Raw genomic sequence first — 25,551 nt, 5'->3', positions numbered from 1 at the left:
TAGAGAGGGGCAGAGGGCCTGATGTGGGACAGAATATTGACAGGAAAAACTCAGTTTTCAAAATTCAATTATGTAAATGAAAATTATCATATTGCTTCAAAGCAAAACTGAAAGTACAATTCCTGTAAACCTACTATTAAAATATTATCAATTTAAGATGATCAGAGACCAATCATATTGGACTTTTATAATCTGTGCCAAAGAACAGTAACAATGGCCAATATGGTATGGCTGATCTACCGTATATGCCATTATATAGGACAACTCTGTATAGAACAACCCTGGAATTTGCACCTAAAATGTTAGCTTTGAGTGATACTTTTTGAATAAGATGACCCCCCCTCCAACTCCCCAAAATCTAGCACCGCTGACCAGTGGATGCTGTTAAAAACAAATCACAATATCTTAATGATCATTTAAAAGTTTAAATTTTATTTGGATATTTTAAAATAAACTACTGTCGGCTCCTGCAACAGGCCGTTTATAAAACTTGCACAAAGCCAACACCAGTCAGACTGGGCAGATGGACCCTGCGGAGGAGTGCTGAGACTCTGCAAATAACTAAACAGGGCATGTGTGAGATTGCGTTGGAGCAGACAGGAAGATGGCGGCGGCGTTGTGATTTCATCGACAAGAATTTTAGACTCCTTGTATAGGACGACCCATTTTAAGGTGAAAATTTTAAGTTTTGGATCATCCTAAACAACAACGTATTTGGTCATCTGTGGTTTCAAGTCCACATTCTTATTCAATAAGCAATGAGTAATGCACTGAAATTCTTGCTTGTGGCAGCCAAACAGCTACACCAGACATACTAATTGCAATAGCACACATTACATTTCCACAATATGCTGACAGAAAAAGAGGCAATAAATATAAAAGGATAAATATTCACAGCTGAAGTTAGTTCAAGAAGAAAAAAAGTGATATTTTAATGTTGGAAATAGATCTTTTGGTCATCCAGACTAGTTTATGGTTAGAATAGTACAGAGAGGTTCAAGAGATTGGATGAAAGGAGCAGCAAGAAGAGATTGTGACCAGAGTGATTGGGGTCCTTTCTGATATTGGCTTCCTCTTTGAGGCAGTGTTGGCCATTATCCTCAGTTCTCTTGTAGAAATCTATGTTAGTTGTGAGTGCCTCGCATTCACAGATTTGTTGGGTTCGAGGATTCCAAAGATTCACAACTCTCAATAGAACAAATTCCTACTCATTTATGTCTCGTGGCTAACACTTCTTTTGGAAATAATGGTCCCAGTGCAGTCCTGATGGCAGCAGATCCATACAGCCTCTAAACGCCCTGTTAAAGGAGCTGACAATGTTTGCAAGTAAAATCCTGCAACTGTGGAGATCTGTGTCTATGATGGGGATGCCTGTGCCTGTGAGATTGAAGACTCCAAGGAGCAGTGAACTGGCGCAGGACACCATAAACGGGAAGAACATCCTTGGTTGAGAAGGAGCAGCAGAGTAGACAACTGTACAAGGAAAGAGACCATGGCAGCAAACCAGTGAGAGGCTCAATGGCTGAGGTACCCATACAGGCTGTGGACAACTTGTGGTCAGGAGATATCGGAGCCAGATTTGAAAGGGTGCTGAGGGCAATGACTCCTGAAGGGCCTCACGTGCTGAAGGCCTCCTGATAGGGTTGGAGGTTTGGATTTGGAGCTCAGATGGCCGAGGCTGCAGGAGCACTGGAAGAAAATCCACAGATACTCAGCTACTCTGAAGGGACTCTCTTTTGCTTCTCTTTCTCTTACTGTAAAGGGCACCACTAATGATGACTTGGTCTGCCTTAAGGCTGGAAGGCGGCAATTTCATTTCATATTCTGTTCTGTACTATTACATGACAGTAAAGGAATCATAAATCTTGAATACAGTACTGGATAACTCATCACCACCTGGTGAAACTCCTTCATTGGATCTATGTCCACAAGAGTTCGAACAAATGATGAAAAGGTCAGCACAAAACAAACACTCAATATATAAAATATCAATATAATTACATAATATAGATAATATATAATACACTTGTATAATTTTAATTATATTTAATATTAATTATAAGGATATAAAATGATTTTATTTATATATATATATATATATATATATGTGTGTGTATATATATATATATAAGATATTAAATATTCTAATATATCTATATCCCACACAGACACACACCAATCCCCTGCTATCCAAAAGTAGAGCTCTCTGATGAAATCTTTCATAAGCCGAAATGGCTCAAAGGAAAGAAGCAATTACCATTAATTTATATGGTAACATTTTTTTGAGCATCCCCAGACCCAAAAAAGAACCCATCAAATCATACTGCATTCATGTAACGCAGTGGTTCCCAAACACCACCTTGGCTTCCAGGCCACATTTCTCCTCCCCCAACACCCCCCCCCCCCGCCCCATCACACACCCTTCTTCTCCCTCGCCCACTTGCCACCTCTCACCTCTCATTCCTCAACTGGCGCTCGGGTAGCCAGACGACCAGTTTTAAGCAGGACAGTCTGTTTTTTGAGCAATCTGTCCTACGTCTGGAGCCACCTCAATCCTAATGTTCATTTGTTCTCCACTTGGGGGTGTAGGGAAGAAAGGGCAAGGAAGGAGGCACTTACCATGTTAAATGCAGCACCCCAGGGTCCGTAGGCCATGCATGACCATATTTCTTCTTGCTCGCATACAATAGCCGGCACTCACGCATGCACGCAAGAAACGTGGCCATGCACGGCGTATAGACACTGGGATGCTGTATTTAACGTGGTGAGTGCCACTAGTGAAACTAGCATCACTTCTGTGGGGGGGGAATATGTCAGTGGTGCACAGAGGTTCGTGGCACCACCACCACTCCCTGCCACAGGCCTTTCCCTCCCAATACCCCTCCGCTCAGTACTTCCCTCGCTCCGTCTACCCTTCCTCCTCCTCCTCCTGTTCGCTCTCAACTTATTAAAAGGCTGAAGCCAAATGAAACATGGCGGCCACCGAGGCCAGCTCTCGCAAGACCTCCTTGTCGCCGTCTATTTTGCGCACTACTGCACCCCCAGTCTGGCTGCAGCAATTGACAGTTCTTCTGGAGATTGTGACTTTTCGGTCACCTTTTTCCATAAAATCCTATTTGGATTAACAAAAACATGTAGGTCTTTCGTAAAAGCGAAGTAGTGTAAAGCGAAAGTTCGAAAAGTGTGGGATACACATATATATCATACTTCACCAGGTAACCAGCAATATACTTGATAGGCCAAGATAATCCAGCTCAGAGAAAAAAGAAACAAACCTGCTATCCGTTGCATCTTCATACGTCGCGCTTGAATGCGACCCTTCGCTAATCGCTGCTTTGCGATGATACAACGAATATGATCAGCAAAGATGAATGTTGCCTGGAGAATAGGGAAGGGCCTAGCATGAGGGTTTGATGCAGGCTTATGGATAATTATGCTTAAAGCCCGACTGTCATCTTCTACTCCCATCACCTGCATATCCTATAAAGGGACAATAATTCAAATAAGTTTGAAATAACTTAATTGTGTCATAGCTTTGTTTTTCAAACATAATGCAGGAAGAAATGGATGCAAAAGTATTTTTATATTTGACATCAGACACAATACTACAGAAGTTTAAAGTGAATCCAAAATAGACCTACCAAAATAAAATTTAGTTCATCCCCATCCTGCTAACAAAAGTAAAAAAATACACAGTAAATTCTGGAGGAACTCAGCTGGTCTCACAGCATCCATAGGAGCTAACGATATATTACTGATGTTTCAGGCCTGAGCCCCTCCTCAAGCCTAACGAAGAAGGGCTCAGACCCAAATGTCAGCTGTGAGACCAGCTGAGCGCCTCCAGCATTTACTGCGAGTTTTTAATACAATCACAGCATCTGCAGAACTCAGTGTTTCACTGTTAACAATAGTGCTTGATAATATGAATTTGATGAAACATGCCTCTTGAGAGAAGCTTTTCACTTCAGTGGAAGGATGAAAAATAATTGGGCTCCAGACTTCTCACACTGTAAAATTAGCTAATAAGACAGACACAAGTTAAGTCAAGAATCACCTACATCTTTTGATTAATAAACGATGAAAAACTTAATCTTTGCTAAATATGGAAGCACTCGTCTGAATACAAGCTATTGTGTGGCTGAGATGAAAGGCATCAAAAAACAAAATAAATTTAATCAAAAGATAGACTATAGCTGTCCCTCCATATTTTGTTGAAAGATTACTTACACCTCCTCAAGTAACATTAAAATCCTATTTTTGTCACCATGGACAAGTCAGATGCCATAAAGAGGTCCAAAGTTGATTTGGATCATCGTGAACTCAGCCTAGAGCCTGGATTCACCATGCCATGACCGACAAGGGAGAATTAGCTGAGTAATGCAAGTAGTCTCAATGTTATAGACTGTTGCCCTGCACACCAAAGTCCTCAGTCTTGGTAACTTCATCATATGCCACATCGTCTTGTATTTGCCCCCCCAAAATCATCAGTTCATCTTGCTTAGTTTTGATAGAAATATTTTTAAAAACTCACAAGATTGATAAAACTAAAAAAACCAAATTTCATGGAAAACACATAGTTCAAAACATTGAGAGTGGGGGGCATGGCAAGATGGCGTAGAGTCTAGACGTGTAATCTCGACCTCTCTGGCCAGACTTTTAAGAACCCGTTTTTAATTCTTTGTTTTCAGGTTTAAATTTTTAAAAACTTAGTTTAAATGATCAAGGAATTGTTATGGCTGTTAATAGTAAAAAGATTAAACCTCAAGTACAGAAGAAACTACATTTTCGGAGTGTTGAAGATTTAGAGCCTAAACAGTCTGCTACAACTTCAGGTTTGCTTTTTTTCAAACCTAAACCACAGAGAATTCCTGTGGGAGCTGAAAAAATGACTACTACTCACCAGGAAAAGGACATCGCTGGAATTACCCGTTCTCAGGAGGAAGGTGCGTGTGCCCCCGATGTGGATCCTGATTCTGGCAGCCTGCTGACTTTAACGGAGGGGGTACGCAAGAAGACGACTCCATTGCTTGAAATACCCCAGGATATACTCCAATCTGAATATTTTGGTCTTTTTTGTGAGTTTTTGAAGCATCAACGGGTTGCAGAGGGAGAACAGCGTCGGCCCGCTGAGGAAGTCGGGGTGCCGTCGCTGGGAGTCCAGACCCGCAGTAAAACTGTTAAACTGCCTGTTGTTGAGATGCAGCAGGAGCTGCAGTTACCTGGTTCTGCCACTACGCAAGAGAAGGCAAGGCTGAGCTTTTCTGAATTACAATGTAAACAGCTAAGCCTTATCATTCAGCCTATCATTCATGTCTCAGAGGCTCAGTTTGGAACTGGATACAGTTAAAATACATTTGGAAGCATCTTGTGAGGATTTTAAACAATTTCAGGCTGCTTTTTTGAAATGTCAACAACAAGTGACTTCCAATACAGAAAAAGTGTTGGAGGTGGAAGAATCTGTTAAAGAATTGCGAGAACGTGAGAGGGAGTTAGAGAGGAAAGTAGATTATTTGGAGAATCAAAGTAGAAGGAATAATGTGAAGATTGTTGGTTTGCCAGAAGGTATGGAAGAACAAGATCCTCTTCGTTTTTTTACCGAATGGATTCCACAAATACTGGGGCAGGAATTTTTCTCTGGAGGTCTGGTATTGGAAAGAGCTCATAGAGCCTTAAGAAGAAGACCTCTGCCTGGTCAACCACCGAGACCCGTGATAATTCGATGTTTGAATTATTTGGACAGAGAAACGATACTTAATTCAGCAGTCCAAAACACGAGACAACGACAAGCTCCGTTAATGATTCAGAACAGTAGAGTTTTTTTCTATCCTGATTTGAGTCAAGAGGTTATTCAGCGTCAGCGTCGATTTAATCCAGTTAAAGAAGTTTTGTGGCGTAAAGGTTATAAGTCTACTTTTCGCTATCCGGCAGTGTTGAAGGTGTTTTGTGGAGACTTTCAATCTTGGTTTTTTGAGAATGAGTGTGAAGCAATGAGTTTTGCTGACTCGTTGCCAGATGTAAGAGGACAAAGACGTAGCCCACCATTGTCTCCTAAAGAAAAATCTGGTTGCTCTGGAAATGGAAGAAACGGTAGAAATGGGAATGGAAAGAGTCCGTTTCTTTGAAATGGGGTCGCTGAGTCTGGAATTTCTTGGATGAATAGAAGAAATTTTTTATTTTTATTTTCTTTTTATGTCATTATGATATCTTGTTGTTATTCTTTGTTTGGCTGGCGAGGGAGAAATTTGCTCTATGTTCTACTAGTCATCAGCCACTGGTGGGTAATCCACACCCAACTTTTGTTTAGGGATTACTACCTTTTGGTAGTTTTTTTTTGGGGGGAGGGGTTTCTTTTTATCTTTTTTAAAAATTTTCATTTTATTTAGACTTTAATTTGTGGTTTCTTTTTCTCCCATTGGAGGGCCTATTTACGTTGATCTGAGTCTTTATATATTGATATTATTAGTTTTTAGTAATATTAGTGGATATGTCAAAGTTGAAGTTTGCTACTTTTAATGTTCGGGGTTTAAACAGTCCGATTAAGCGTAAGTGTATTTTTATCAAGTTCGATCTTTGATAAAACATGTGTTCGGTAGAGATTATGATTTTATCTGAAATGATTAAATTTGAGACTTTTGGCATAATGAGATGAAATATTGTTTAATAATGGAAAAAATTACATATGTTTTGCAGATAACTATAGTTTTTTTATTAATAGGTGGTTGTTATATTCAGAATATTTACATTTTGATTTATATTGACTAGATTTTAATATGTATGCTTTATTTTTCTTTATTTTTTTCTTTTTTCTTTATGGCTCTCCTTAGAAGAGTTGGCTGAAAGGGTTTCTTTCCTTTTTTTTCTTTCTTTTTTTTTAATATATATAAAATATAACATTCATGTTTTGTTTATTGTTATATATGTTACTTATTATTTGTATTTTGAACAAATAAATAAAGTTTAAAAAAAAACATTGAGAGTAAAATAATTAATCTATTTCTACAAATAAAGGTAAACATGAAAGTCTGCGGATGCTGGGGTCGAGTGCCTACAAACACGTGTTAGCTGTTTGTCCGCCACCCTTCCCAGGTAAAATGCTGAGACCTGATGCAAAGTGCATCTGGATCCTCTCTTCACCAAGTCTCTGTTCCACTGCTTGGCTCAAAGGTACACCATCAATGGAGCAGACAAAGCACCTACAAGTAACTTCCAGCACATCTTGGACTTTATGGCTTTCAAAGTACACATGAAGAAGTTCAAGCCATGCTGAAACCCAAGCAGCACATAACTAATGTAATTAAACAAGACAGTGTGCAGACACTGTGATGGTAGTGAATAAAAAAAAGTGCGAGAGAAGCTCACCAGGTCCTGCAGCATACATAGGACCAACACTTTGGGCCTGAGCTGTTCACCAAGGCATGAGCAAAGAGGAGGCAGGGCACCCCTCCCCCCCAACATTCCAGCTTCCGCAGGGACGGCTCCCTCCTCAACTCTCGAGCCCACCAATCGCACACTTGGTGCCTACCCCTATGACCACAGAAAATGCTACACAAACACACACACACTTCCTCTCTCACCAGCAAACAGTCCTTCCAAGTGAAGCAACATTTCACTTGAGAATCTGTAGGGAATATCCATTGCATCTGTTTCTCTTGTTGTGATCTCCTCAACATTGGAAAGACTGGGCACAGACTGAGAGATCTCACATTTGCTCCGTCTACTGTACTGTGGGGATCTCCCAGTGGCAACACATTTCAATTCCCCGCCCCATTCCCATGCTGATATGTCTGTCCATGGACTCGTACACTGCCCAGCTGATGCCAATTGGAAATCGGAGGAACTACACCTCATATCCTTCTGGGCATTCTCCAAGACTATGGCATTAACATCAATTTCTCTGGTTTCCATTTCCTCTCTCCACCCACCCCCCCACCACGCCCCCACTGCCTTTCATTTCCTATCCCTATTCTTTTCCTCCAGCTTCCTTCCCCTGCCTCTCACTTTCCCCACCCCTTTGTCTCCTTTCATCCAGCTCTGCAGTCACCCAATCAATTCTCACCTCTCCTGCCTTCCTATCCATGTTCACCTATGGCCTCTTAGCTGTTGGCCTTTGATTTCTTCACCAACCCCAAGCCCCTTCTTCCCTCCTCCTCCCCCCCATCATTTTATTCAGATGCTGGCCCACTCTTTGCTCATATCTTACAAAGGGCTCAGGCCTGAAAAGTTGGTTATAGATCTTTGCCTCCTACGGCATGTTAAGTTTCTTCAGCACTTCTGTGCATTAAGCTTAACAAATGCGATTTTTTGGCAAAGCCTGTAGCAGGAGAGGTCAGATTGGCTTGAGAAAACATGCAATATTTTTGAATTGATCAAATGTACCTCCTCATTTAACTCTTTTACCTGAAGCAAACCTGCAAATTTTACCACTCCCCATCCAAGCCGTTTGCTGTCAGGTTCCACGAGGCTCATTTGATAAACATCTACTGCCAGGAACCGATACACTTGACTGCCATCTTTTGTAACTACAGTGCAAGCAATTAGATCGCTATTATCTGAAAGAAGAAAATGGAAAACAAACTTAGATGATCATTTCACTTGAAGCAAATTGACATATCGATATAAAACATTGAAGTAATCAATTGAGTAAATCAAAATTATAAATATTACTGATATATTCATGTATTTGAGGCAATGGGTGTCATTCAATAGAGAATAAAAGTAAAAAGAACCATTTGCAAAATTGTCTTCAATTGTAGAGAAATAAAACTACACTTCAAGAAATCCTGGCTTTAAGTGCACCCTTTTGTGCTTAAAAAGCATTAAAAAAACAATGATAATTAGTTTATTGTCATACACACAAGTACAGCAAAATTCTTAGTTGCTGCAGGCAAACAGATTTTTTTGATAAAAAAAACAATCTTTCTTTCTTTGGCTTGGCTTTGCGGACGAAGATTTATGGAGGGGTAAATGTCCACGTCAGCTGCAGGCTCGTTGGTGGCTGACAAGTCCGATGCGGGACAATTGTCAAAATTTTTGGACAATTCTTTCGGTCAAATTTGAGGGATTGACTTTTATTTGGGTTATACGTTTGACTGTGTCGTTCAAGGCATCGGGACCTCAGATGACGAGGGCTGGGTGGTGAGTCAGTTCGGGTGTCAGGAGCTTAGACGGGCGGGCGGCCAGCCGGCCGAGGCAATGATCCTCGGTCATGGCATTGGGAACTCCAGTGGGCAGGCGGCTAAAGCAAGAATCCACGGTAAGGGGTCTGGAGCTCTGGTGGGCAGGCCGCCAGGGCAAGGATCTGTGGTCGAGGTGTCGGGAGCTTGGATGAGCAGGCAGTCAGAGGTCAAAGGAGGGTTGACTTTTACACGGGTCATACGAAAATGCGCAATTTTTGGGCAAAAAAGGGAGGGTCGACTATTACACTATATCAATGATTACTCAAGTATATATGGTACATTAAATTACCTTTTAGAGAAAGAGTTAATAAATATAAAAGATAGATCGATAAATAAATATTCACAGTTACATTTGATGCAAGAAAGAAAAAACAGCTTTTCAATGGAGCAGACAGGTCTAATAGCCTGAATATGCATGAGATTGTCTGATCTTAGAAGCTAAGCAAGCCTGGTCAGTACTTGGAGGGGTGCTGTAGGTTTCTTTGAGGGGCACTGGACAAAGTGGCGATTCTCTGCCTGCCTTACGGTAGACAAAAGTCAAAGAATTTCATGCATGTTAAATTCTAAATGTAGTATTATGTGACAGTAATGGAGCCTTTACTTTTCTTGTGGTCTCATAGTTGATGGTGAGGGTTGTTGTGGAAGTTCAAGAACTTGATAGCCATTGGGAAAAAACATATTCTTGAACCTTGAGGTGGAAGTCTTCAAGCTTCTGCACCTCTCTTCTGAAGGTAGCAGTAAGGAACAGGTTGTAATCCGTGAGATGGGGGCCCTGTATGATGTTGGCTGCCTTCTTGATGCAGTGCCTCACAGATGTCGTCAATGAATGGGAGGTTGGAGCCCATGATGGACTTGGCTATGTTTGCTATTTCCCAAAGCATTCTGCATTCCTGAGCTCTCAAATTACCAAACCATGGGGAGGAGTCACGTGATGGAGTAGTGGCCGGACGGTGAACTCCAGCCCTCTCCAGAAAAGTCGGGAAAAACAAGAGAAAATACAAAGGCACAGAAATACAAGTTAAAGAAAAGTGAATATAAAGGTGGAAAGAAGATGGAGACAAAAGGAGAAAAATCAAAATCAACGGAAAGAAGAGAGGAAGAGAAGACAACGGAGGAAAAAGGTGAAGGCCTTACCTGTCCGAAGAGGCCCGCTGTGGAGAGAAGACCCCACTACCTCAGGTCGGTAGAAAGAGAACTACAACAATGGCTCACAGAGCCGAGTAAAAGTGCGCAACCGCGCATGCGCGACTCCTCGCGCATGCGCGATGCGCATACAAAAAAACACACCGACGGGAGGGGGGACCAGCTGGGGAGTCGATCTCCACAGCCGGCAACGACAGCTGCAGAACACCTGCAGCAAGAAGAGACCACAGAAGACAATAGAAACAAGAAAGAAGAGGAGGAAAGGGCAGCAAAGAAACAACAGATGGTCAACCTAGAGGAAGAAGAAGAGGAAGAGGAAGAGTACAGGGAAATAGAAGAAGAAAAGATAGGCAAGGTAAAGGAGGTACTTGCTCTTGTTAGAGGATACATGGAGTCATTTAAAGAATGGCAAACACAGGAATTCAATGATTTAAGAAGAAGAATAAACAACACAGAAAAGAAAATAAATAAAATGGATATGACCTTAACAGAAATGGGGAAAAAAATGGACAAGATGGAAGAACGGGCAATAGCAGCAGAAATGGAGGTAGAAGACTTAAAAAAGAAATTGGAGGAATCTAATAAAAAAACTAAAGAGACACAAGAATTACTAGCCCAAAAAATAGATATAATGGAAAATTATAACAGAAGAAATAACATAAAGATAGTGGGCCTTAAGGAAGATGTAGAAGGCAAGAATATGAGGGAGTTTATAAAAGAATGGATCCCTAAGGCCCTAGGATGTCCAGAACTACAGCAAGAAATGGAAATAGAAAGGGCACATAGAGCATTGGCCCCTAAACCACAACCACAACAAAAACCAAGATCTATTGTAGTAAAATTCCTAAGATATACTACAAGAGAAAAGGTGCTGGAGAAGACAATGGAAAAAGTAAGAGAGGGCAACAAACCACTGGAGTATAAAGGGCAAAAAATCTTCATTTATCCAGATATAAGCTTTGAACTCCTAAAGAAGAGAAAAGAGTTCAATGCAGCAAAAGCGATTTTATGGAAGAAAGGATATAAATTTACACTGAAGCATCCTGCGGTATTGAAAATATTTATTCCAGGACAACAAAACAGACTATTCTCGGATCCAGAAGAAGCACGAAAATTTGCAGAACAATTACAAAAATAGACTGAGGGATGAAGACGGGTAATGAGAGCAAAAATTATCACGATTGATATGTATGTGGGTAAAGACAAAAATAGACTGAGGGATGAAGACGGGTAAGGAGGGTAAAAATGACCACGATTGATATGTATGCGGGTAAAGAGGTATAAGAGTGAATAGAGACAACGGGCATATGTGAAAGTATCTGTAATTAGAGGAAAACATAGAAAGTATAGACAAGAATTAATAAGGGAAGGTAATGGAATAGAGAGAATAAGGAGGGAACTAAAAGAGTGACCTTTGTGACATATAAAAAACGAAATCTTTTCTGGGGGGGGCTGGGTGGGGGGAAAAGAGCGGTCACTGCAAAATCAGTTGACGCTTGCGAGTGGATTCGCAAATCCAAATGGAGAGGGGAGATGTGGTTGTCCGACAAGGGATAAAGGGCAACTCAGGAGGGGAAGGGGAGATTGGGGATAAAGAAGATAGAAATAGGAGAATAAGGAAAATGTTGGATGTTGTAGGAATGTTGTCTGGTAAAGAGTTGAAAATAAGAAAACAGAAATGGAAAAGGAGGAAAGGTAATGATGGAAAAACGGAAAGAGAAGATAAACAAAATATAAAATGGCTACGCTGAACTATATGACTCTAAATATTAATGGAATACATAACCAAATTAAAAGGAAGAAACTACTAAATTTACTGAAAAAGGAAAAAATAGATATAGCATTTGTCCAAGAAACACATTTAACTGAATTGGAGCACAAGAAATTAAAGAGAGATTGGGTAGGACATGTAACAGCAGCATCGTATAATTCAAAAGCAAGAGGAGTGGCTATATTAATTAGCAAAAATGTGCCATTTAAAATAGAAGAGGAAATAATAGATCCAGCAGGGAGATATGTTATGATAAAATGTCAGATATATTCAGAGCTTTGGAATCTACTTAATATATATTCACCTAACGAAGAAGATCAAAAGTTTATGCAAGATATCTTTTTGAAGGTAGCTAATACGCAAGGGAACATACTAATAGGAGGGGATTTCAATCTGAATTTGGATCCAAATATGGATAAAACGGGGAAAAAAATTAACAGGAAGAACAAAGTAACCAAATTTATAATTAAATCTATGCAAGAAATGAAACTTGTGGACATATGGAGGAAACAAAACCCAAAAGAAAAGGAATACTCATACTACTCGACTAGACATAAAACATACTCAAGGATAGACCTATTCCTGTTATCAGCCCACATACAAGGGAGAGTTAGGAAAACGGAATATAAAGCTAGACTATTATCGGACCACTCACCCCTGTTATTGGCAATAGAGCTAGAAGACATCCCTCCAAGAATGTATAGATGGAGATTAAACCCCATGCTACTTAAAAGACAGGATTTTAGAGAATTTATTGAAAAACAATTAAAAATGTACTTTGAAGTAAATACGGAATCAGTGGAAGATAAGTTTATACTATGGGACGCAATGAAAGCATTCATTAGAGGGCAAATAATAAGTTATGCAACCAAGATGAAGAAGGACTATAATCAGGAAACAGAGCAGTTGGAAAGGGAAATAATAAACATAGAAAAAAAATTAGCAATAAAGGAAGATACAACCAAAAGAAGAGAATTGGCGGATAAAAAAATAAAATATGAAACATTACAAACATATAAGGTGGAGAAGAATATAATGAAGACAAAACAGAAATATTATGAACTAGGGGAAAAAACACACAAAATCCTAGCATGGCAGCTTAAGACAGAGCAAACTAAGAAAATGGTATTGGCAACAAGGAAAAAAGACAAACAAATTACATATAATCCAAAAGAAATTAAGGAAAACTTCAGAGAATTCTATGAACAATTATACCGAACCGAAAACGAAGGGAAAGAAGGGAAAATAGATGAATTTTTGACTAAAATTGAACTACCAAAACTACAAATAGAGGAACAAAATAAATTAACAGAACCATTTGGAACAGTAGAAATACAAGAGATAATAAAAAATTTACCAAATAATAAGACACCAGGAGAGGATGGACTCCCAATAGAATTCTACAAAACATTTAAAGACCTAATAATACCGCCCCTCCTGGATGTAATCAACCAGATTGATGAGACACAAAACTTACCAGATTCATGTAAAACAGCAATAATTACAGTGATACTAAAACAAGGGAAAGATCCACTCTCACCAGCGTCATATAGACCAATATCTTTGCTAAACACAGATTATAAGATAATAGCTAAACTATTAGCGAACAGATTAGCAGAACAGGTACCGAAAATGGTAAATTTAGACCAAACTGGATTTATCAAAAAAAGACGCACAACAGACAATATTTGTAAATTTATTAACTTAATTCATGCAGTAGAAGGAAATAAAGCACCGGCAGTAGCAGTTGCTTTAGACGCAGAGAAGGCCTTCGACAGAGTAGAATGGAATTACTTGTTCAAAGTATTGCAAAAATTCAGTTTACCGGAGAAGTATATTAATTGGATTAAAGCATTATATAAGGGACCGTTAGCGAAAGTGACAGTAAATGGACATGTATCAAAGCAATTTAACTTAAGCAGGTCAACGCGGCAGGGATGCCCACTATCACCATTATTGTTTGCGCTAGCTATAGAACCACTAGCAGAATCGATAAGAAGAGATAATAATATAAAAGGAATAAAAATAAAAGACAGGGAATATAAAATCAGTCTGTTTGCGGATGATGTGATAGTGTACTTAACAGAACCAGAACTATCAATAAAAGAACTATATAAGAAATTGAAGGAATATGGAGAAGTGTCGGGATACAAGATAAACGTAAATAAAAGTGAAGCAATGCCTATGAATAATGCGGATTTCTCAAAATTTAAGGAGGAATCCCCATTCAGATGGCAAACGCAGGCAATAAGATACCTAGGTGTGCAAATAAACAAAAATCTAGGCCAATTATATAAACTCAATTACAATCCACTAATGAAAAAGTTACAGGACGATTTGGAGCATTGGAAAGAGCTACCACTAACACTGATAGGAAGGATAAACTGTATTAAAATGAACATTTTTCCAAGGATACTATACTTATTTCAGGCATTGCCAATACAACTGACAGAAAAATTCTTCAAAGAGTTAAAGAAAATAATAAGGAGATTTTTATGGAGAGGGGGGAAACCGAGGATAGCACTAGACAAATTAACAGAATGGTATAAACAAGGAGGCTTACAATTGCCAAACTTCAAAAATTATTATAGAGCCGCACAATTAAGGTACCTATCAGATTTTTATCAAACAAGGGAAAAACCAGACTGGACGAGACTAGAATTAGATAAAATAGGGGAAAAGATACCTGAACACATATTATATAAATGGGACGAAAAATTGGTACAACATAGAACTTCTCCAGTATTACACCATCTCCTCAATATATGGAAGAAGATACATGTAGAAAGAAATAAAATAAATTACCAAATACCAAAACTAATATTGACGCAAAATAAGCTACTCCCTTTTACAATAGACAACCTTGCCTTTAGAAAATGGGAAAAAAAAGGGATTAAAAGAATAGAAAATTGTTTTTCAGGAAGTAGATTCTTATCCTTTGAACAAATGAGAGATAAGTACAATATAACGGGAGATACAGCGCTGGCATATTACCAACTGAGATCCTACTTGAAAGATAAATTAGGAAGCAACTTGAGTTTACCAGAGGGAAGTAACCTTGAATATGTGATTACAGATACAATGTTAATCAAAAGATTTATAAAAAATATGTATATTAAACTGCAAGAAAAGGAAAATGAGGAAACAAATGGTAAAACTAAACAAAAATGGGAACAAGATTTAAATATAAAGATAAAAAAGGAAACATGGGAGAAGTTATGCTCTGGAACGATGAGAAATACAATAAATACGAGGCTGCGTATGATACAATATAATTGGTTACACAGACTATACATTACACCGCAAAAGTTAAATAAATGGGACCCAACAGTATCTGATAGATGTTTTCGATGTAAAAAAGAAAGGGGAACAACAATTCATGCAATCTGGACATGTGAGAGAGTAGAAAAATTTTGGGATGATCTCAATCAGATATTAAATAAAATAACAGAAAACAATATACCAAAGAATCCAGAGATCTTTCTCCTAAGTAACATAAAAAATAAAGAATTTGGAATTGACTTGGAGGATGCACAAAAAAGATTTGTTAAGATAGCCCTAGCTGTAGCAAAAAAATGTATTATGTCAACCTGGAAATTGGAAGATAATTTGAAAATACAACAATGGTATATAGAAATGAATAAATGTATTCCATTAGAAAAAATAACATATAGTTTAAGAAATAATATTGAAATATTCGAACAAGTTTGGGAGCCTTACATTAAATACAATAGCGAAAACCTACCGGGAACAAACATTACCTAAGTTGATGGAAGGAGAAGAGAAGAAAAAAATGGACTCAGTAGAATTTCTGGTGTATTTTTGTTGAATGACAACATTGTCTAACTGAATTAATGCAACCTAGATTGTATAACTAAAATGGATGAGAGGGGGGAGGGATGGGGGGGTGGCTTGGGAGGAGGGAGGGGGGAGGGAGAAAAAGTCACTGTAAATGTGTGGAAAAGAAAAAGTGTATATCATGGGTATTGTGATTTATGGTGTGAAAAATAAAAAATTAAAAAAAAAAAAAAAAAAAAAAAAAATTACCAAACCATGCCATGATGGAACCAATCAGTATACTTTTCAAAGTAGACCTGTAGAAGTTTGATAGAGTATTTGATGATATGTAAATCTCCTCAGACCTCTTGGAAAGTAGAGTCATTGGTGTGCCTTCTTCAGTTCCCTCAAAGTGTTGGTTCCAGAAATGTCCTCATGGTATGTGGACTCCCAAGAACTTGAAGGAACTAACCTTCTCCACAGTCATTCCATCAATATGGATGGGTGTGTAATTCTTCAACCCCCCTCTTCCTAAAATCCACAATTAGCCTCTTGACTTTACTGACATTGAGAGAAAACGTCATTCCAGCACCATGCAATCAGATTCATGATTCAGCATTCTGACTCAATTTCCCATTATTCTACCAACAACTGTTGAGTCACCAGCGAATTTATGGATGCATTGGAGCTGATCCTGATTATACAATCATGAGTGCATAGGGAATACATCAGGTCACTAACTAGGCAGCCCAGAGGTGTGCGTGTTGATGGTCAGTGAGGATGAAATGTTACTGCCAATTTGCATTCATTGGGGTCTGCAGATGAGGAACTCAAGGATGCAGTTAAGGAGGGTGGAACAAGAGTTCCAGATTCCTTAGTTTGATCACAGGTTTTGGTGTTATGATGGTGTTAAACACTAAGCTGTAGCCAATATAAAACAGCCTGGTATACTTGTACTCTAGGTGATCTGATGTAGAGTGGAGAGCTAGCGAGATGGCAACTGCCATTGACCTCTGTGACAACAGCCAAATTGAAGTGAGTCTAGATCCTTCCAGAGATCTAATCAACCTCTCAAAAGATGTAGATGCAAAACCACAAGCTGATAGTCATTGAGGCAGGTTACTTTGCTTTGTTTGGACATCAGTTCAATAGATGTCCTTCTCAATCAGGTGGGAAACTTAGAACATAACAGCTAGAGGTTGTTAAAGTCTGCAAAAACTTCAGCCAGTGGTATTTTGAAGATGTAGCCATGCACATCATCTTGGCCAGATGGCTTCCAACAATTCACCCACCTGAAGATTCCTTTCACATCAGACTCCAAAACCGAGAGCACAGAATTGCTGGTGCTGTGAGGTTTCATGAGGGTATATAATTTTCAAAACGAGCTGAGCTCACCCAAAAGAAATGAACTAGATACAAGATCGCTTTACTTTGTAGAATGTGCAAGACCTGCCACAGGTGCCAAGCATCAGTCCACGACTCCAGTTTGGTCCAGAATTATCTTTTTGCATTGGTAATTGCCTTTCGTAGGATGTAGCTGGTCATCCGACCTGACCATCTGAACCTAGCTGTCTGTGATCACGTTTGGTCATAATTGCCACGTTATCAACATTCCACCCACTGGGAAATTAAACTGAACCATTTCGGGGAAGACATCTCATTATAGGCTCATTTTCACAGTGTCATTCAGTCATCCACAATAAAGAAGCACACCCCGAATCAAGATGCCAAGAATTCTTCAATGTGTGACATCTGAAGTTTTGGCCCCTCACTTGTGTCTACCCAAATGATCTCCTTGTTTTGGTAAACATTCTAGCATTGTGCTTTCATAAACTAAAGCTCAATAATAAAATTAATTTTGGTTTAACAATCTCATTTAGTGCTACACAGCTTTTATCAGCAGATTTTATATTTAGCTTTTTCAACAGCTAGCTTGTTAATTTATTGTTAACCAAAATGAGGAACTAAAATTCTCCTTCTTTTTGCAATTGAAGAGGTCACTGGCTAAACCGCTATAATTGGTCATCCTTGTGTCACTTCCGAACACTATCTGGCACATATTATAAAGTCATATATAGATGTATTTGATCATCCTTTTACCACATTTATGACATCACATGAGCAGCAACATGTGATGGATTTCAAATGAGAAAGACCAGAAATAAATTACATGCCTAAGGGAAATGGTTCATGATGTCCCCAAAAATATTACGGTTCAATTATGTTCAATTGTTCGTGGTTCAAATGTTAAGTGCAATGATTACTTTAAGGATGACAGGAATACAGCTAGATAAAAAAAAAGTGTGTAGTTAACCATTAGAACTGTTTGTACCATGCTTCAGCTCCCACTAAACATGTTTCTTTGCTACTCCTAATCTGAATGAAGTACAGATACTCCCCATAATTGCAACCAAAGGATCGGTCATGATCGCAAAATGGACGCAAGTCGGAATTTTGCCTGCATGCTTGGAGTACCAAAGTCTAAAGCAAACTTTCTGATCAAGTGTTGTATTTGACAAACTATAACAGGGATACAGGGCATCTAAGAGCCGAAATGTGCTCAACCCCTTTGTTAATTGGTGTCCCAGGTCCATAGTCTGGGCGCAGCATCTTGATTCCTGTGCGCGAGTCTTTGGTTGGTGCATGCAAAGTGGGTTTGCGCATTGGAGTTCAGTGGGTGCATGCACAAGAATTAATCGGTCTGATGATATTGAATTCGCATCCTTATCTCTCATGCATGCGCCAACCAGACTCACACATGCGCAGAGGAATCAAGATGGCCGCGCCCAGCCTATGGACCCTGGGACATCGACTAACAAAGTAGGCACATTTTGGCTCTTACATGCCCTGTATCCCAGTTATAGTTGGTGAAATACAACATAAACTGCGTAAATTTTATATTTTTTCTTCAGTATATTTTAACAAATTTGTGTTAATCTTTAGTTATAAAATATACATTTCTTAGTAAAGTTAGCTTGTGGGCTGGATACAGGTTCACATACAGGTCACATCACATTTACAGAGACTCAGAGAGAAAGTTCATTTTGGAGTTGCCGAGTCTGAAATGACAAAACCCTAATGGAATTGAAATAGGTCTTCATTGATTCTAAGACAATGGGTGGGTGTGCACAGCTGTTCAATTAAGTAAGTTCTTCCTGGAGTGGCATGCACTCAGACTTTAACCATTTACACCTCTTGGACAGAGGTGAGGCCAGATGTTTTTGGGGATGTGAAATGATAATTTGAAGGAAGTCATCTACTATAATTGTTTTGAAGAAAATGAAACTTAAACAGTGGTGATGTCATGTCATGATTTCAGAGAAACACATAACTGAAGGCAGAGAGAGGCATTTTGAAACCAGACTGAAGAAATTGACCATTCTGTGAAAGACAGTTACAGGCCCTTCTGGCCCCCAAGCCCATGTTGCCCAAATACTACAATCATCTCAAAACCCCCACATGTTTTTGAAAGGTGAGAAGAAATCAGAGCACCTGGAGGAAACCCATGGTGAACATACAAACCCATGGTGAACATGGCAAACTCCTTACAGACAGCACCAATTATTGTTCATCTCTACAAAAGTATCAAGGCCTTGACAAGGAAAGTGGAATATTCTAAAAGTTTATTTGGATATGTAAAATATAAGAATACAATGTTCCCCTACAGACCGATATAGGAGAAATTATCTAGAGAAATCGTAGAGAGAAAGAGTGAATAAGGAGCTGAAACAAATTAGCATTATTAAAAAATTAATTAATTAATGGGACCATAAGCCAATAAATCTCTAGGACCTGATGACTTGCATTCCAAGGTTTTGAAAGCAATATCTATATTCTATATTCGGTGTCAATGCTGTGCAATTGCTCAGCAAAAGGTGTAAATCACTCCTTCCTTCTAATAGCCTACAGGGCATCCTTGGGCAAGGTGTATTACCTGTTTAGCTATCCAATCAGGGTCACATGAAGCCATGGATTGCAGATGGTGGATGGCTTTTTACAAGCAGATTCTACAAATTGGAATTTATGGTTGTAAAATGCTGGGCAGATGAATCTGTGGATCAATGGCCAGGGTTACCTGTTCAGTTTGAACACTGCAACTGAAGAAGGCAACGGGGAAACCACTTCAGTATTTTTTTCCCCTTGTATAATCATGAACTCAACATCGACTACAGTCTCAGCTCAAAGAAGGAGCCTTCAGCAAAGGAGAACGGGGAGGCAACAACTCCAATTCAGAGGGTCAGAGATCATGACGGATGGAGAGTCATGATCACCCACGGCGAACATCAAGGTACCTGAATGAATGAATCTGTGGAGACAGTGGATGCACTGGTTGTCATCCATTTAAAATTCCAATGAGTCTAAAACAGTTTGCAGATTGGAAAATAGCAAATGTAATTCAACCATTGTATTGAAGAGAGAGGTGGTACATGTCTATTCAACTGATATCAGTGGTCAAAAAAATGCTTGAATCTACTTCAAAAGTGGTAGAAAAAAAATAACTGAATGGGAAGATTCCACATTGATTGAAGAAAGGAAAATAATGTTACCATTACCATTTTTCTATGGTTTTGATTAGATTAACTAAACAGGATCCACCAGTGTATTTGGTCTTTTAGGAGATCTTCAATAAAGAAGAGAAGGTTATTAAGCAAAATTAGCACACATGGAATTGGGATAATTTACTTGAGTGAACTGAGGATTGGTTAACAGGTAAAAATACAGTCAATGATGTGTGGACCATGTACAAAATACAAGTTTGTCCACAATACATTACAGCACACCAGATTGTGCTGTGAGGAGAGGGCAGAAGAGCTCTGGAAAAGGAGTGGGGGGGTGGGGGGGGGGGGGTTGGAATGAACAAGATTATTACAGTTGGAATGTGGCATTCAAAGAACACATTAGAAAATGTTTGCATGGTAAGAGACTGAAAGATTTTAGTGTTTGCACTAGACTGTGTGCGGCTGATGACTTGGACTTGACTCTGTGGACTGCAGAGGCTGCGGCTGCGCAGGAGACAAATCCACAGATGCTCAGTGACTGAGGGGACTTCATCTTGCTTCTCTTTTTCTGACTGTAAGAGGCACTTCAGGCAATTTCTGCCGATGGCAAATCTGTCTGTCTGATGGCAGACAAAAGAAAATTCCATGTAATATTGCACTATCTTTATTACATGACAATAAATGAATCTTGAATCTTGTTTAGAGGGACCAGGATGGCATCCATATATAGCACTGAATAGCAGATATGTACAACAAGGAATTAGGAAGATAAACCACATCCAGATCTTTAATACAAAGAGAATTTGGAGTACAAAATTAAAGTCTTAGTATAAGTGACCAGTGACTCTGGATACAGATAGAAAGTTTCTTTTTCACCCATAAGCCATTCTAGACATTATGAATGATTTGTGTTTTCAAATATTGTTTTTTGAAGTCCTACACAGTTGAAGTCAGACTTGATTTTAAATGTAGTTTCTTCCCAGAAGCTTGGGAAATATGCTTCATAAGTGATAGGAGATCAACTTTTTAAACTCATATCTGGCCCATGTATTTTTCCAGAAAGAAATCAGTGATGAAAAACCAAGTCACAAAACTTCATTAATCACTTATCCTCGCAGACAGGAAATGAAATATAGCCCACAAAGACACCAGGATGCATTGCTGTACTGGCAAAGCTCAGAGGGAGTATTACAAATGGAGTTCAATTTCTGCATATTCATGCCCCAGTGGTGCTTGCCATCCACCCACAAAGAGTGGGCTGATATAAAAAAGAGAAATCTAAAATTAGAATTTTAGATCAGCACTAACTGGAAATGCTCTCAATTATTATCATGGGTGCAAATGTAAAAATAATGAAAATTTAAAAATTGAATGTGTGGATTTGTACTGGAATATTTCTGAGGCTTTTCCTGTGGCAATATGACTGACAATTTGAAGACAGGCAGTCCCTGGGTTACAAACGAGATCCATTCCTAAGTCTGTATTTAAGTCAAATTTGTAGGTAAGTCGGAACATGTACATAAAATTCTTATTTAGCGACAAATATTTCTCTTAGTATATAGTATATACTTTACCTTTCTATGCATATAAAATTACTGGATTCAATTTCGTGAAGGAGGCATCAAGGGAGGCAACGTGATCCGACATAATGGTGGACAGCGTTATCCTTCCTTGAACCGACGAACCACTGAAGCCACGCATAGTCCGTTCGTAAATACGGTGTCCACAAGTTGGACGTTTGTAACCCGGGCACTGAATGTACAATGGCTAACCACTCAATACCATCACATTCTTATCACTTCCGAGATGTCAGGACTCTCCCACGTGGAAGAGAAGTAACTTTCGTTTAACTTTCTTTCAGAGTGGCAGGTCAGAGAACAAATTTTCATAAAATTTTGTGGCATTGCTTGAGATAAAATTGCTTACTTACACAGATTACCATCAAATATTAACCTATAAACTTTATTTTCAAAGAGCAAATATGTATAAAACCTCAAAATGTTGAAGTTATGGTTTATAAACAGTAATAAAATGAGTAAATTTAAACTCTGGCAAGCCATTTCCACAATGAATACATCTGCTTGTGACAAGAGGATTTTTCCTTTTCACTATGCCTCAAAATGAATAAAATCATTTGTTAAATACCATTCAATCACACCCTCTTTTTTTCCTATTCAGATAATAACTCATTCTAGAATGGAAATTCTATTTTAAAATGTAAGTAACTTTGTGATGAGTGGCCAGCCTTATTAAGATTTACTGTCTTTGAGTAACTGTAGATGAATCATATTTTTATATTGAAATGGCAGTTTTCAATACCCAAGGGAAAACTGCTGGTATGATTTCAAATTCAGATGTTCACACTCATGATTTCTTGTACGAACTTTGTCTGAACATGACTGCAATAAAGTAGATTGAACACAAGAACTGAACTGATCCGAGTTACTGAATAATCATAACAAAATATTGATTATATATCATTGGTGGAGTTTCGTACTTTTGACTATAATTTCAAATGTCCAAGAATTGATGATATTTATAAATTTATTTGTTACAGGGTTAATTGCCCTATCACAACATGAAAATCTACTCAGATGTAGAATATTGCCAAAAAAGTATGTTTCCTTGTCCATTCACCAACCCTGAGAAATGCAAGAATAATTTTGTGCCCTGTTAAAATGCTGTCTCTTAATTGACATGTTACAAAGTGCCTTGTTGGGTCTGAAAGAGATCCCAGAATAAACTCTGATGTTTGGCAGTTAACCAAAGAAGCAACAACACTTCATGACAGACAAAGCACGGTTTGTTAAATGATATTTAACATATAGCGTATACAGAGCCGTTGTCATACCCACTCCTGTTCGGCTCCGAATCATGGGTCCTCTACCGGCATCACCTACGGCTCCTAGAACACTTCCACCAGCGTTGTCTCTGCTCCATCCTCAACATTCATTGGAGCGCCTTCATCCCTAACGTCGAAGTACTCGAGATGGCAGAGGCTGACAGCATCGAGTCCACGCTGCTGAAGATCCAGCTGCGCTGGGTGGGTCACGTCTCCAGAATGGAGGACCATCGCCTTCCCAAGATCATGTTATATGGCGAGCTCTCCACTGGCCACCGTGCCAGAGGTGCACCAAAGAAGAGGTACAAGGACTGCCTAAAGAAATCTCTTGGTGCCTGCCACATTGACCACCGCCAGTGGGCTGATATCGCCCCCAACCGTGCATCTTGGCGCCTCACAGTTCGGCGGGCAGCAACCTCCTTTGAAGAAGACCGCAGAGCCCACCTCACTGACAAAAGACAAAGGAGGAAAAACCCAACACCCAACCAACAAATTTTCCCCTGCAACCGTGTCTGCCTATCCCGCATCGGGCTTGTCAGCCACAAACGAGCCTGCAGCTGACGTGGACATTACCCCCTCCATAAATCTTCGTCCGCGAAGCCAAGCCAAAGATTTATAAGCATGGTACACAGATAAGTTAATGAACTGGATTCAAGTCCTTCACCTAAATCAGGACTTCCCAAACATTTTAGCTCACAGAACTCTTGCTCCCTGCAATGAGCCCAGGCTACCCCGCACCCCCTCACTCCCCAGTCCACCCCCAGCACCACTCACTCCCTACCACGGGTCTGGCTACCCCTGCACCCCCTCACTTCCCAGTCCACCCCCAGCACCACTCACTCCCTACCACGGGTCTGGCTACCCCTGCACCCCCTCACTTCCCAGTCCACCCCCAGCGCCACTCACTTCCCACCACGGGTCTGGCTACCCCTGCCACCCCTCGCTCCCCCTATCATGTCGGACACTGCTGGCTGCGGACCCCTCCTGTTGTTCAGTTACCGGAATTTCAGCATCCCCCCCCACCCCCCTTGCACACACCACAAATCTTCACGCCACCAGCACCAGCTCCCAGAAACCACCATGTGTCACTCTGGCAACAGTGTGGCACCAACTCTGGACCATAGTCACTGGCTTCATCTGCACACATCATCATTCCTTCTGCAGAACCCCCACTTCTTTCTATGGAACCCAGTTAGTGAAACGCAGATCTAAACTGTCAAGAACCATATTGTTGGGGCCAAAGCTGTGTACCTTTGTTAGGCGGTGTCCTAGGGTCCATAGGCTGCAAAAGTCCATGTTGCTTCCTGTGCGCGAGTCTTTGGTTGGTGTATGCACGGGAATGGGGATGAGATTCCTGAGTTTGTTAGTCCGCCGACTGGTGTGGTGGGTCAAAGACTAAGAGGGTAAGTGAGGCTCGAATATTTTTTGTTGATCATTACCATTGATCATTATTATGGATGTCAAATTATTTATAGATCATTTCCACATAGAATGTTAAAGAAGATCGTTAGAAGTTGTTATTATTGGAATATTACGTAATTATAGATTGGTACAAGTCTTTTTTGTGTTAATAATAAACCATTTAAACTCATCTGGACTTTGTGGTGAATGAATCAAAATGCTTCACAAACAAAAACCCTACTTGCCTCCAAGCTGCTTTTATGGAAGTAGTCGCTACATTTAGACAACAAAATTAAAAAAAATAAATAAATTGTTGGAATAGAAAATAGAAGATATAAAATTATTCCTCTTTGGTTTGGAGTGATACTAAATATAATATGGTGGCCATATTGGAAATGGTAAGAGCAGGCTGCTGACAGTAATCCGCATCCATTGGTCCGAGAGTAGGCCAGAGAGAGGTCCAGTGCTTCTAATATTAGAGAAGAAGGTCCTCTAGACACATTGTACACAGCAATATTATTGATGGATGCTGCAGTGGAAACTCGCTTGTTGACAACACCACATCACAGCCATCAGAAGCGGTTGTGGATTCCTGTTTATTGGTTGCAGTTTGAACAGTTTGGACATGCTGCTGCTTCTGCATTGGGAGCTCATGTTGTGTGTGCTTGGTGCTCGAGCTTGATGGACAGTGGATAGAGACATGTAAAATGGCCGCCGTTGCTGCCAGCATCACCAATGAGGTACAATGTACTGAAGACATGCGGGTCACAGATCTCAAAGCAGAACTTTAGCAATGGAATCTAGATGCAAGTGGTGTCAAAAGTGTTCTCATTGAGGGACTAAAGCTAGCAATAGAAGAAGGGATGGCTTCGGTCGATGGGAATGAAGACCTTATAAGACCACCACACAAGACATTTACTGAATTTGAAGACAGCAACTTGG

At 39.7% G+C, this 25,551-nt stretch overlaps 1 protein-coding gene across 13 annotated transcripts in view; it reads right to left on the bottom strand.

The window, feature by feature from the left end:
• clec16a (C-type lectin domain containing 16A) overlaps positions 1-25,551 on the bottom strand; it is a 210,582-nt gene that overhangs the window by 102,159 nt on the left and 82,872 nt on the right. For all 13 annotated transcript variants that reach the window (XR_011347334.1, XR_011347331.1, XR_011347332.1 and 10 more), the window contains 2 exons: positions 8,398-8,549; positions 3,276-3,480 (listed from right to left, as the gene is read on the bottom strand). Coding sequence is in view for 7 of the 13 variants with exons in the window: in XM_069906108.1 (XP_069762209.1) it covers positions 3,276-3,480; positions 8,398-8,549 (357 nt within the window). In the remaining 6 variants the exon portion in view is untranslated. The remainder of the gene's footprint in view (positions 1-3,275; positions 3,481-8,397; positions 8,550-25,551) is intronic.

This window comes from Narcine bancroftii, chromosome 12 (assembly GCF_036971445.1).
Source record: "Narcine bancroftii isolate sNarBan1 chromosome 12, sNarBan1.hap1, whole genome shotgun sequence".
Lineage (NCBI taxonomy): Eukaryota > Metazoa > Chordata > Chondrichthyes > Torpediniformes > Narcinidae > Narcine > Narcine bancroftii.
Note: the sequence above shows the minus strand (reverse complement) of the source record. Positions and strands in the feature narration are given on the sequence as shown.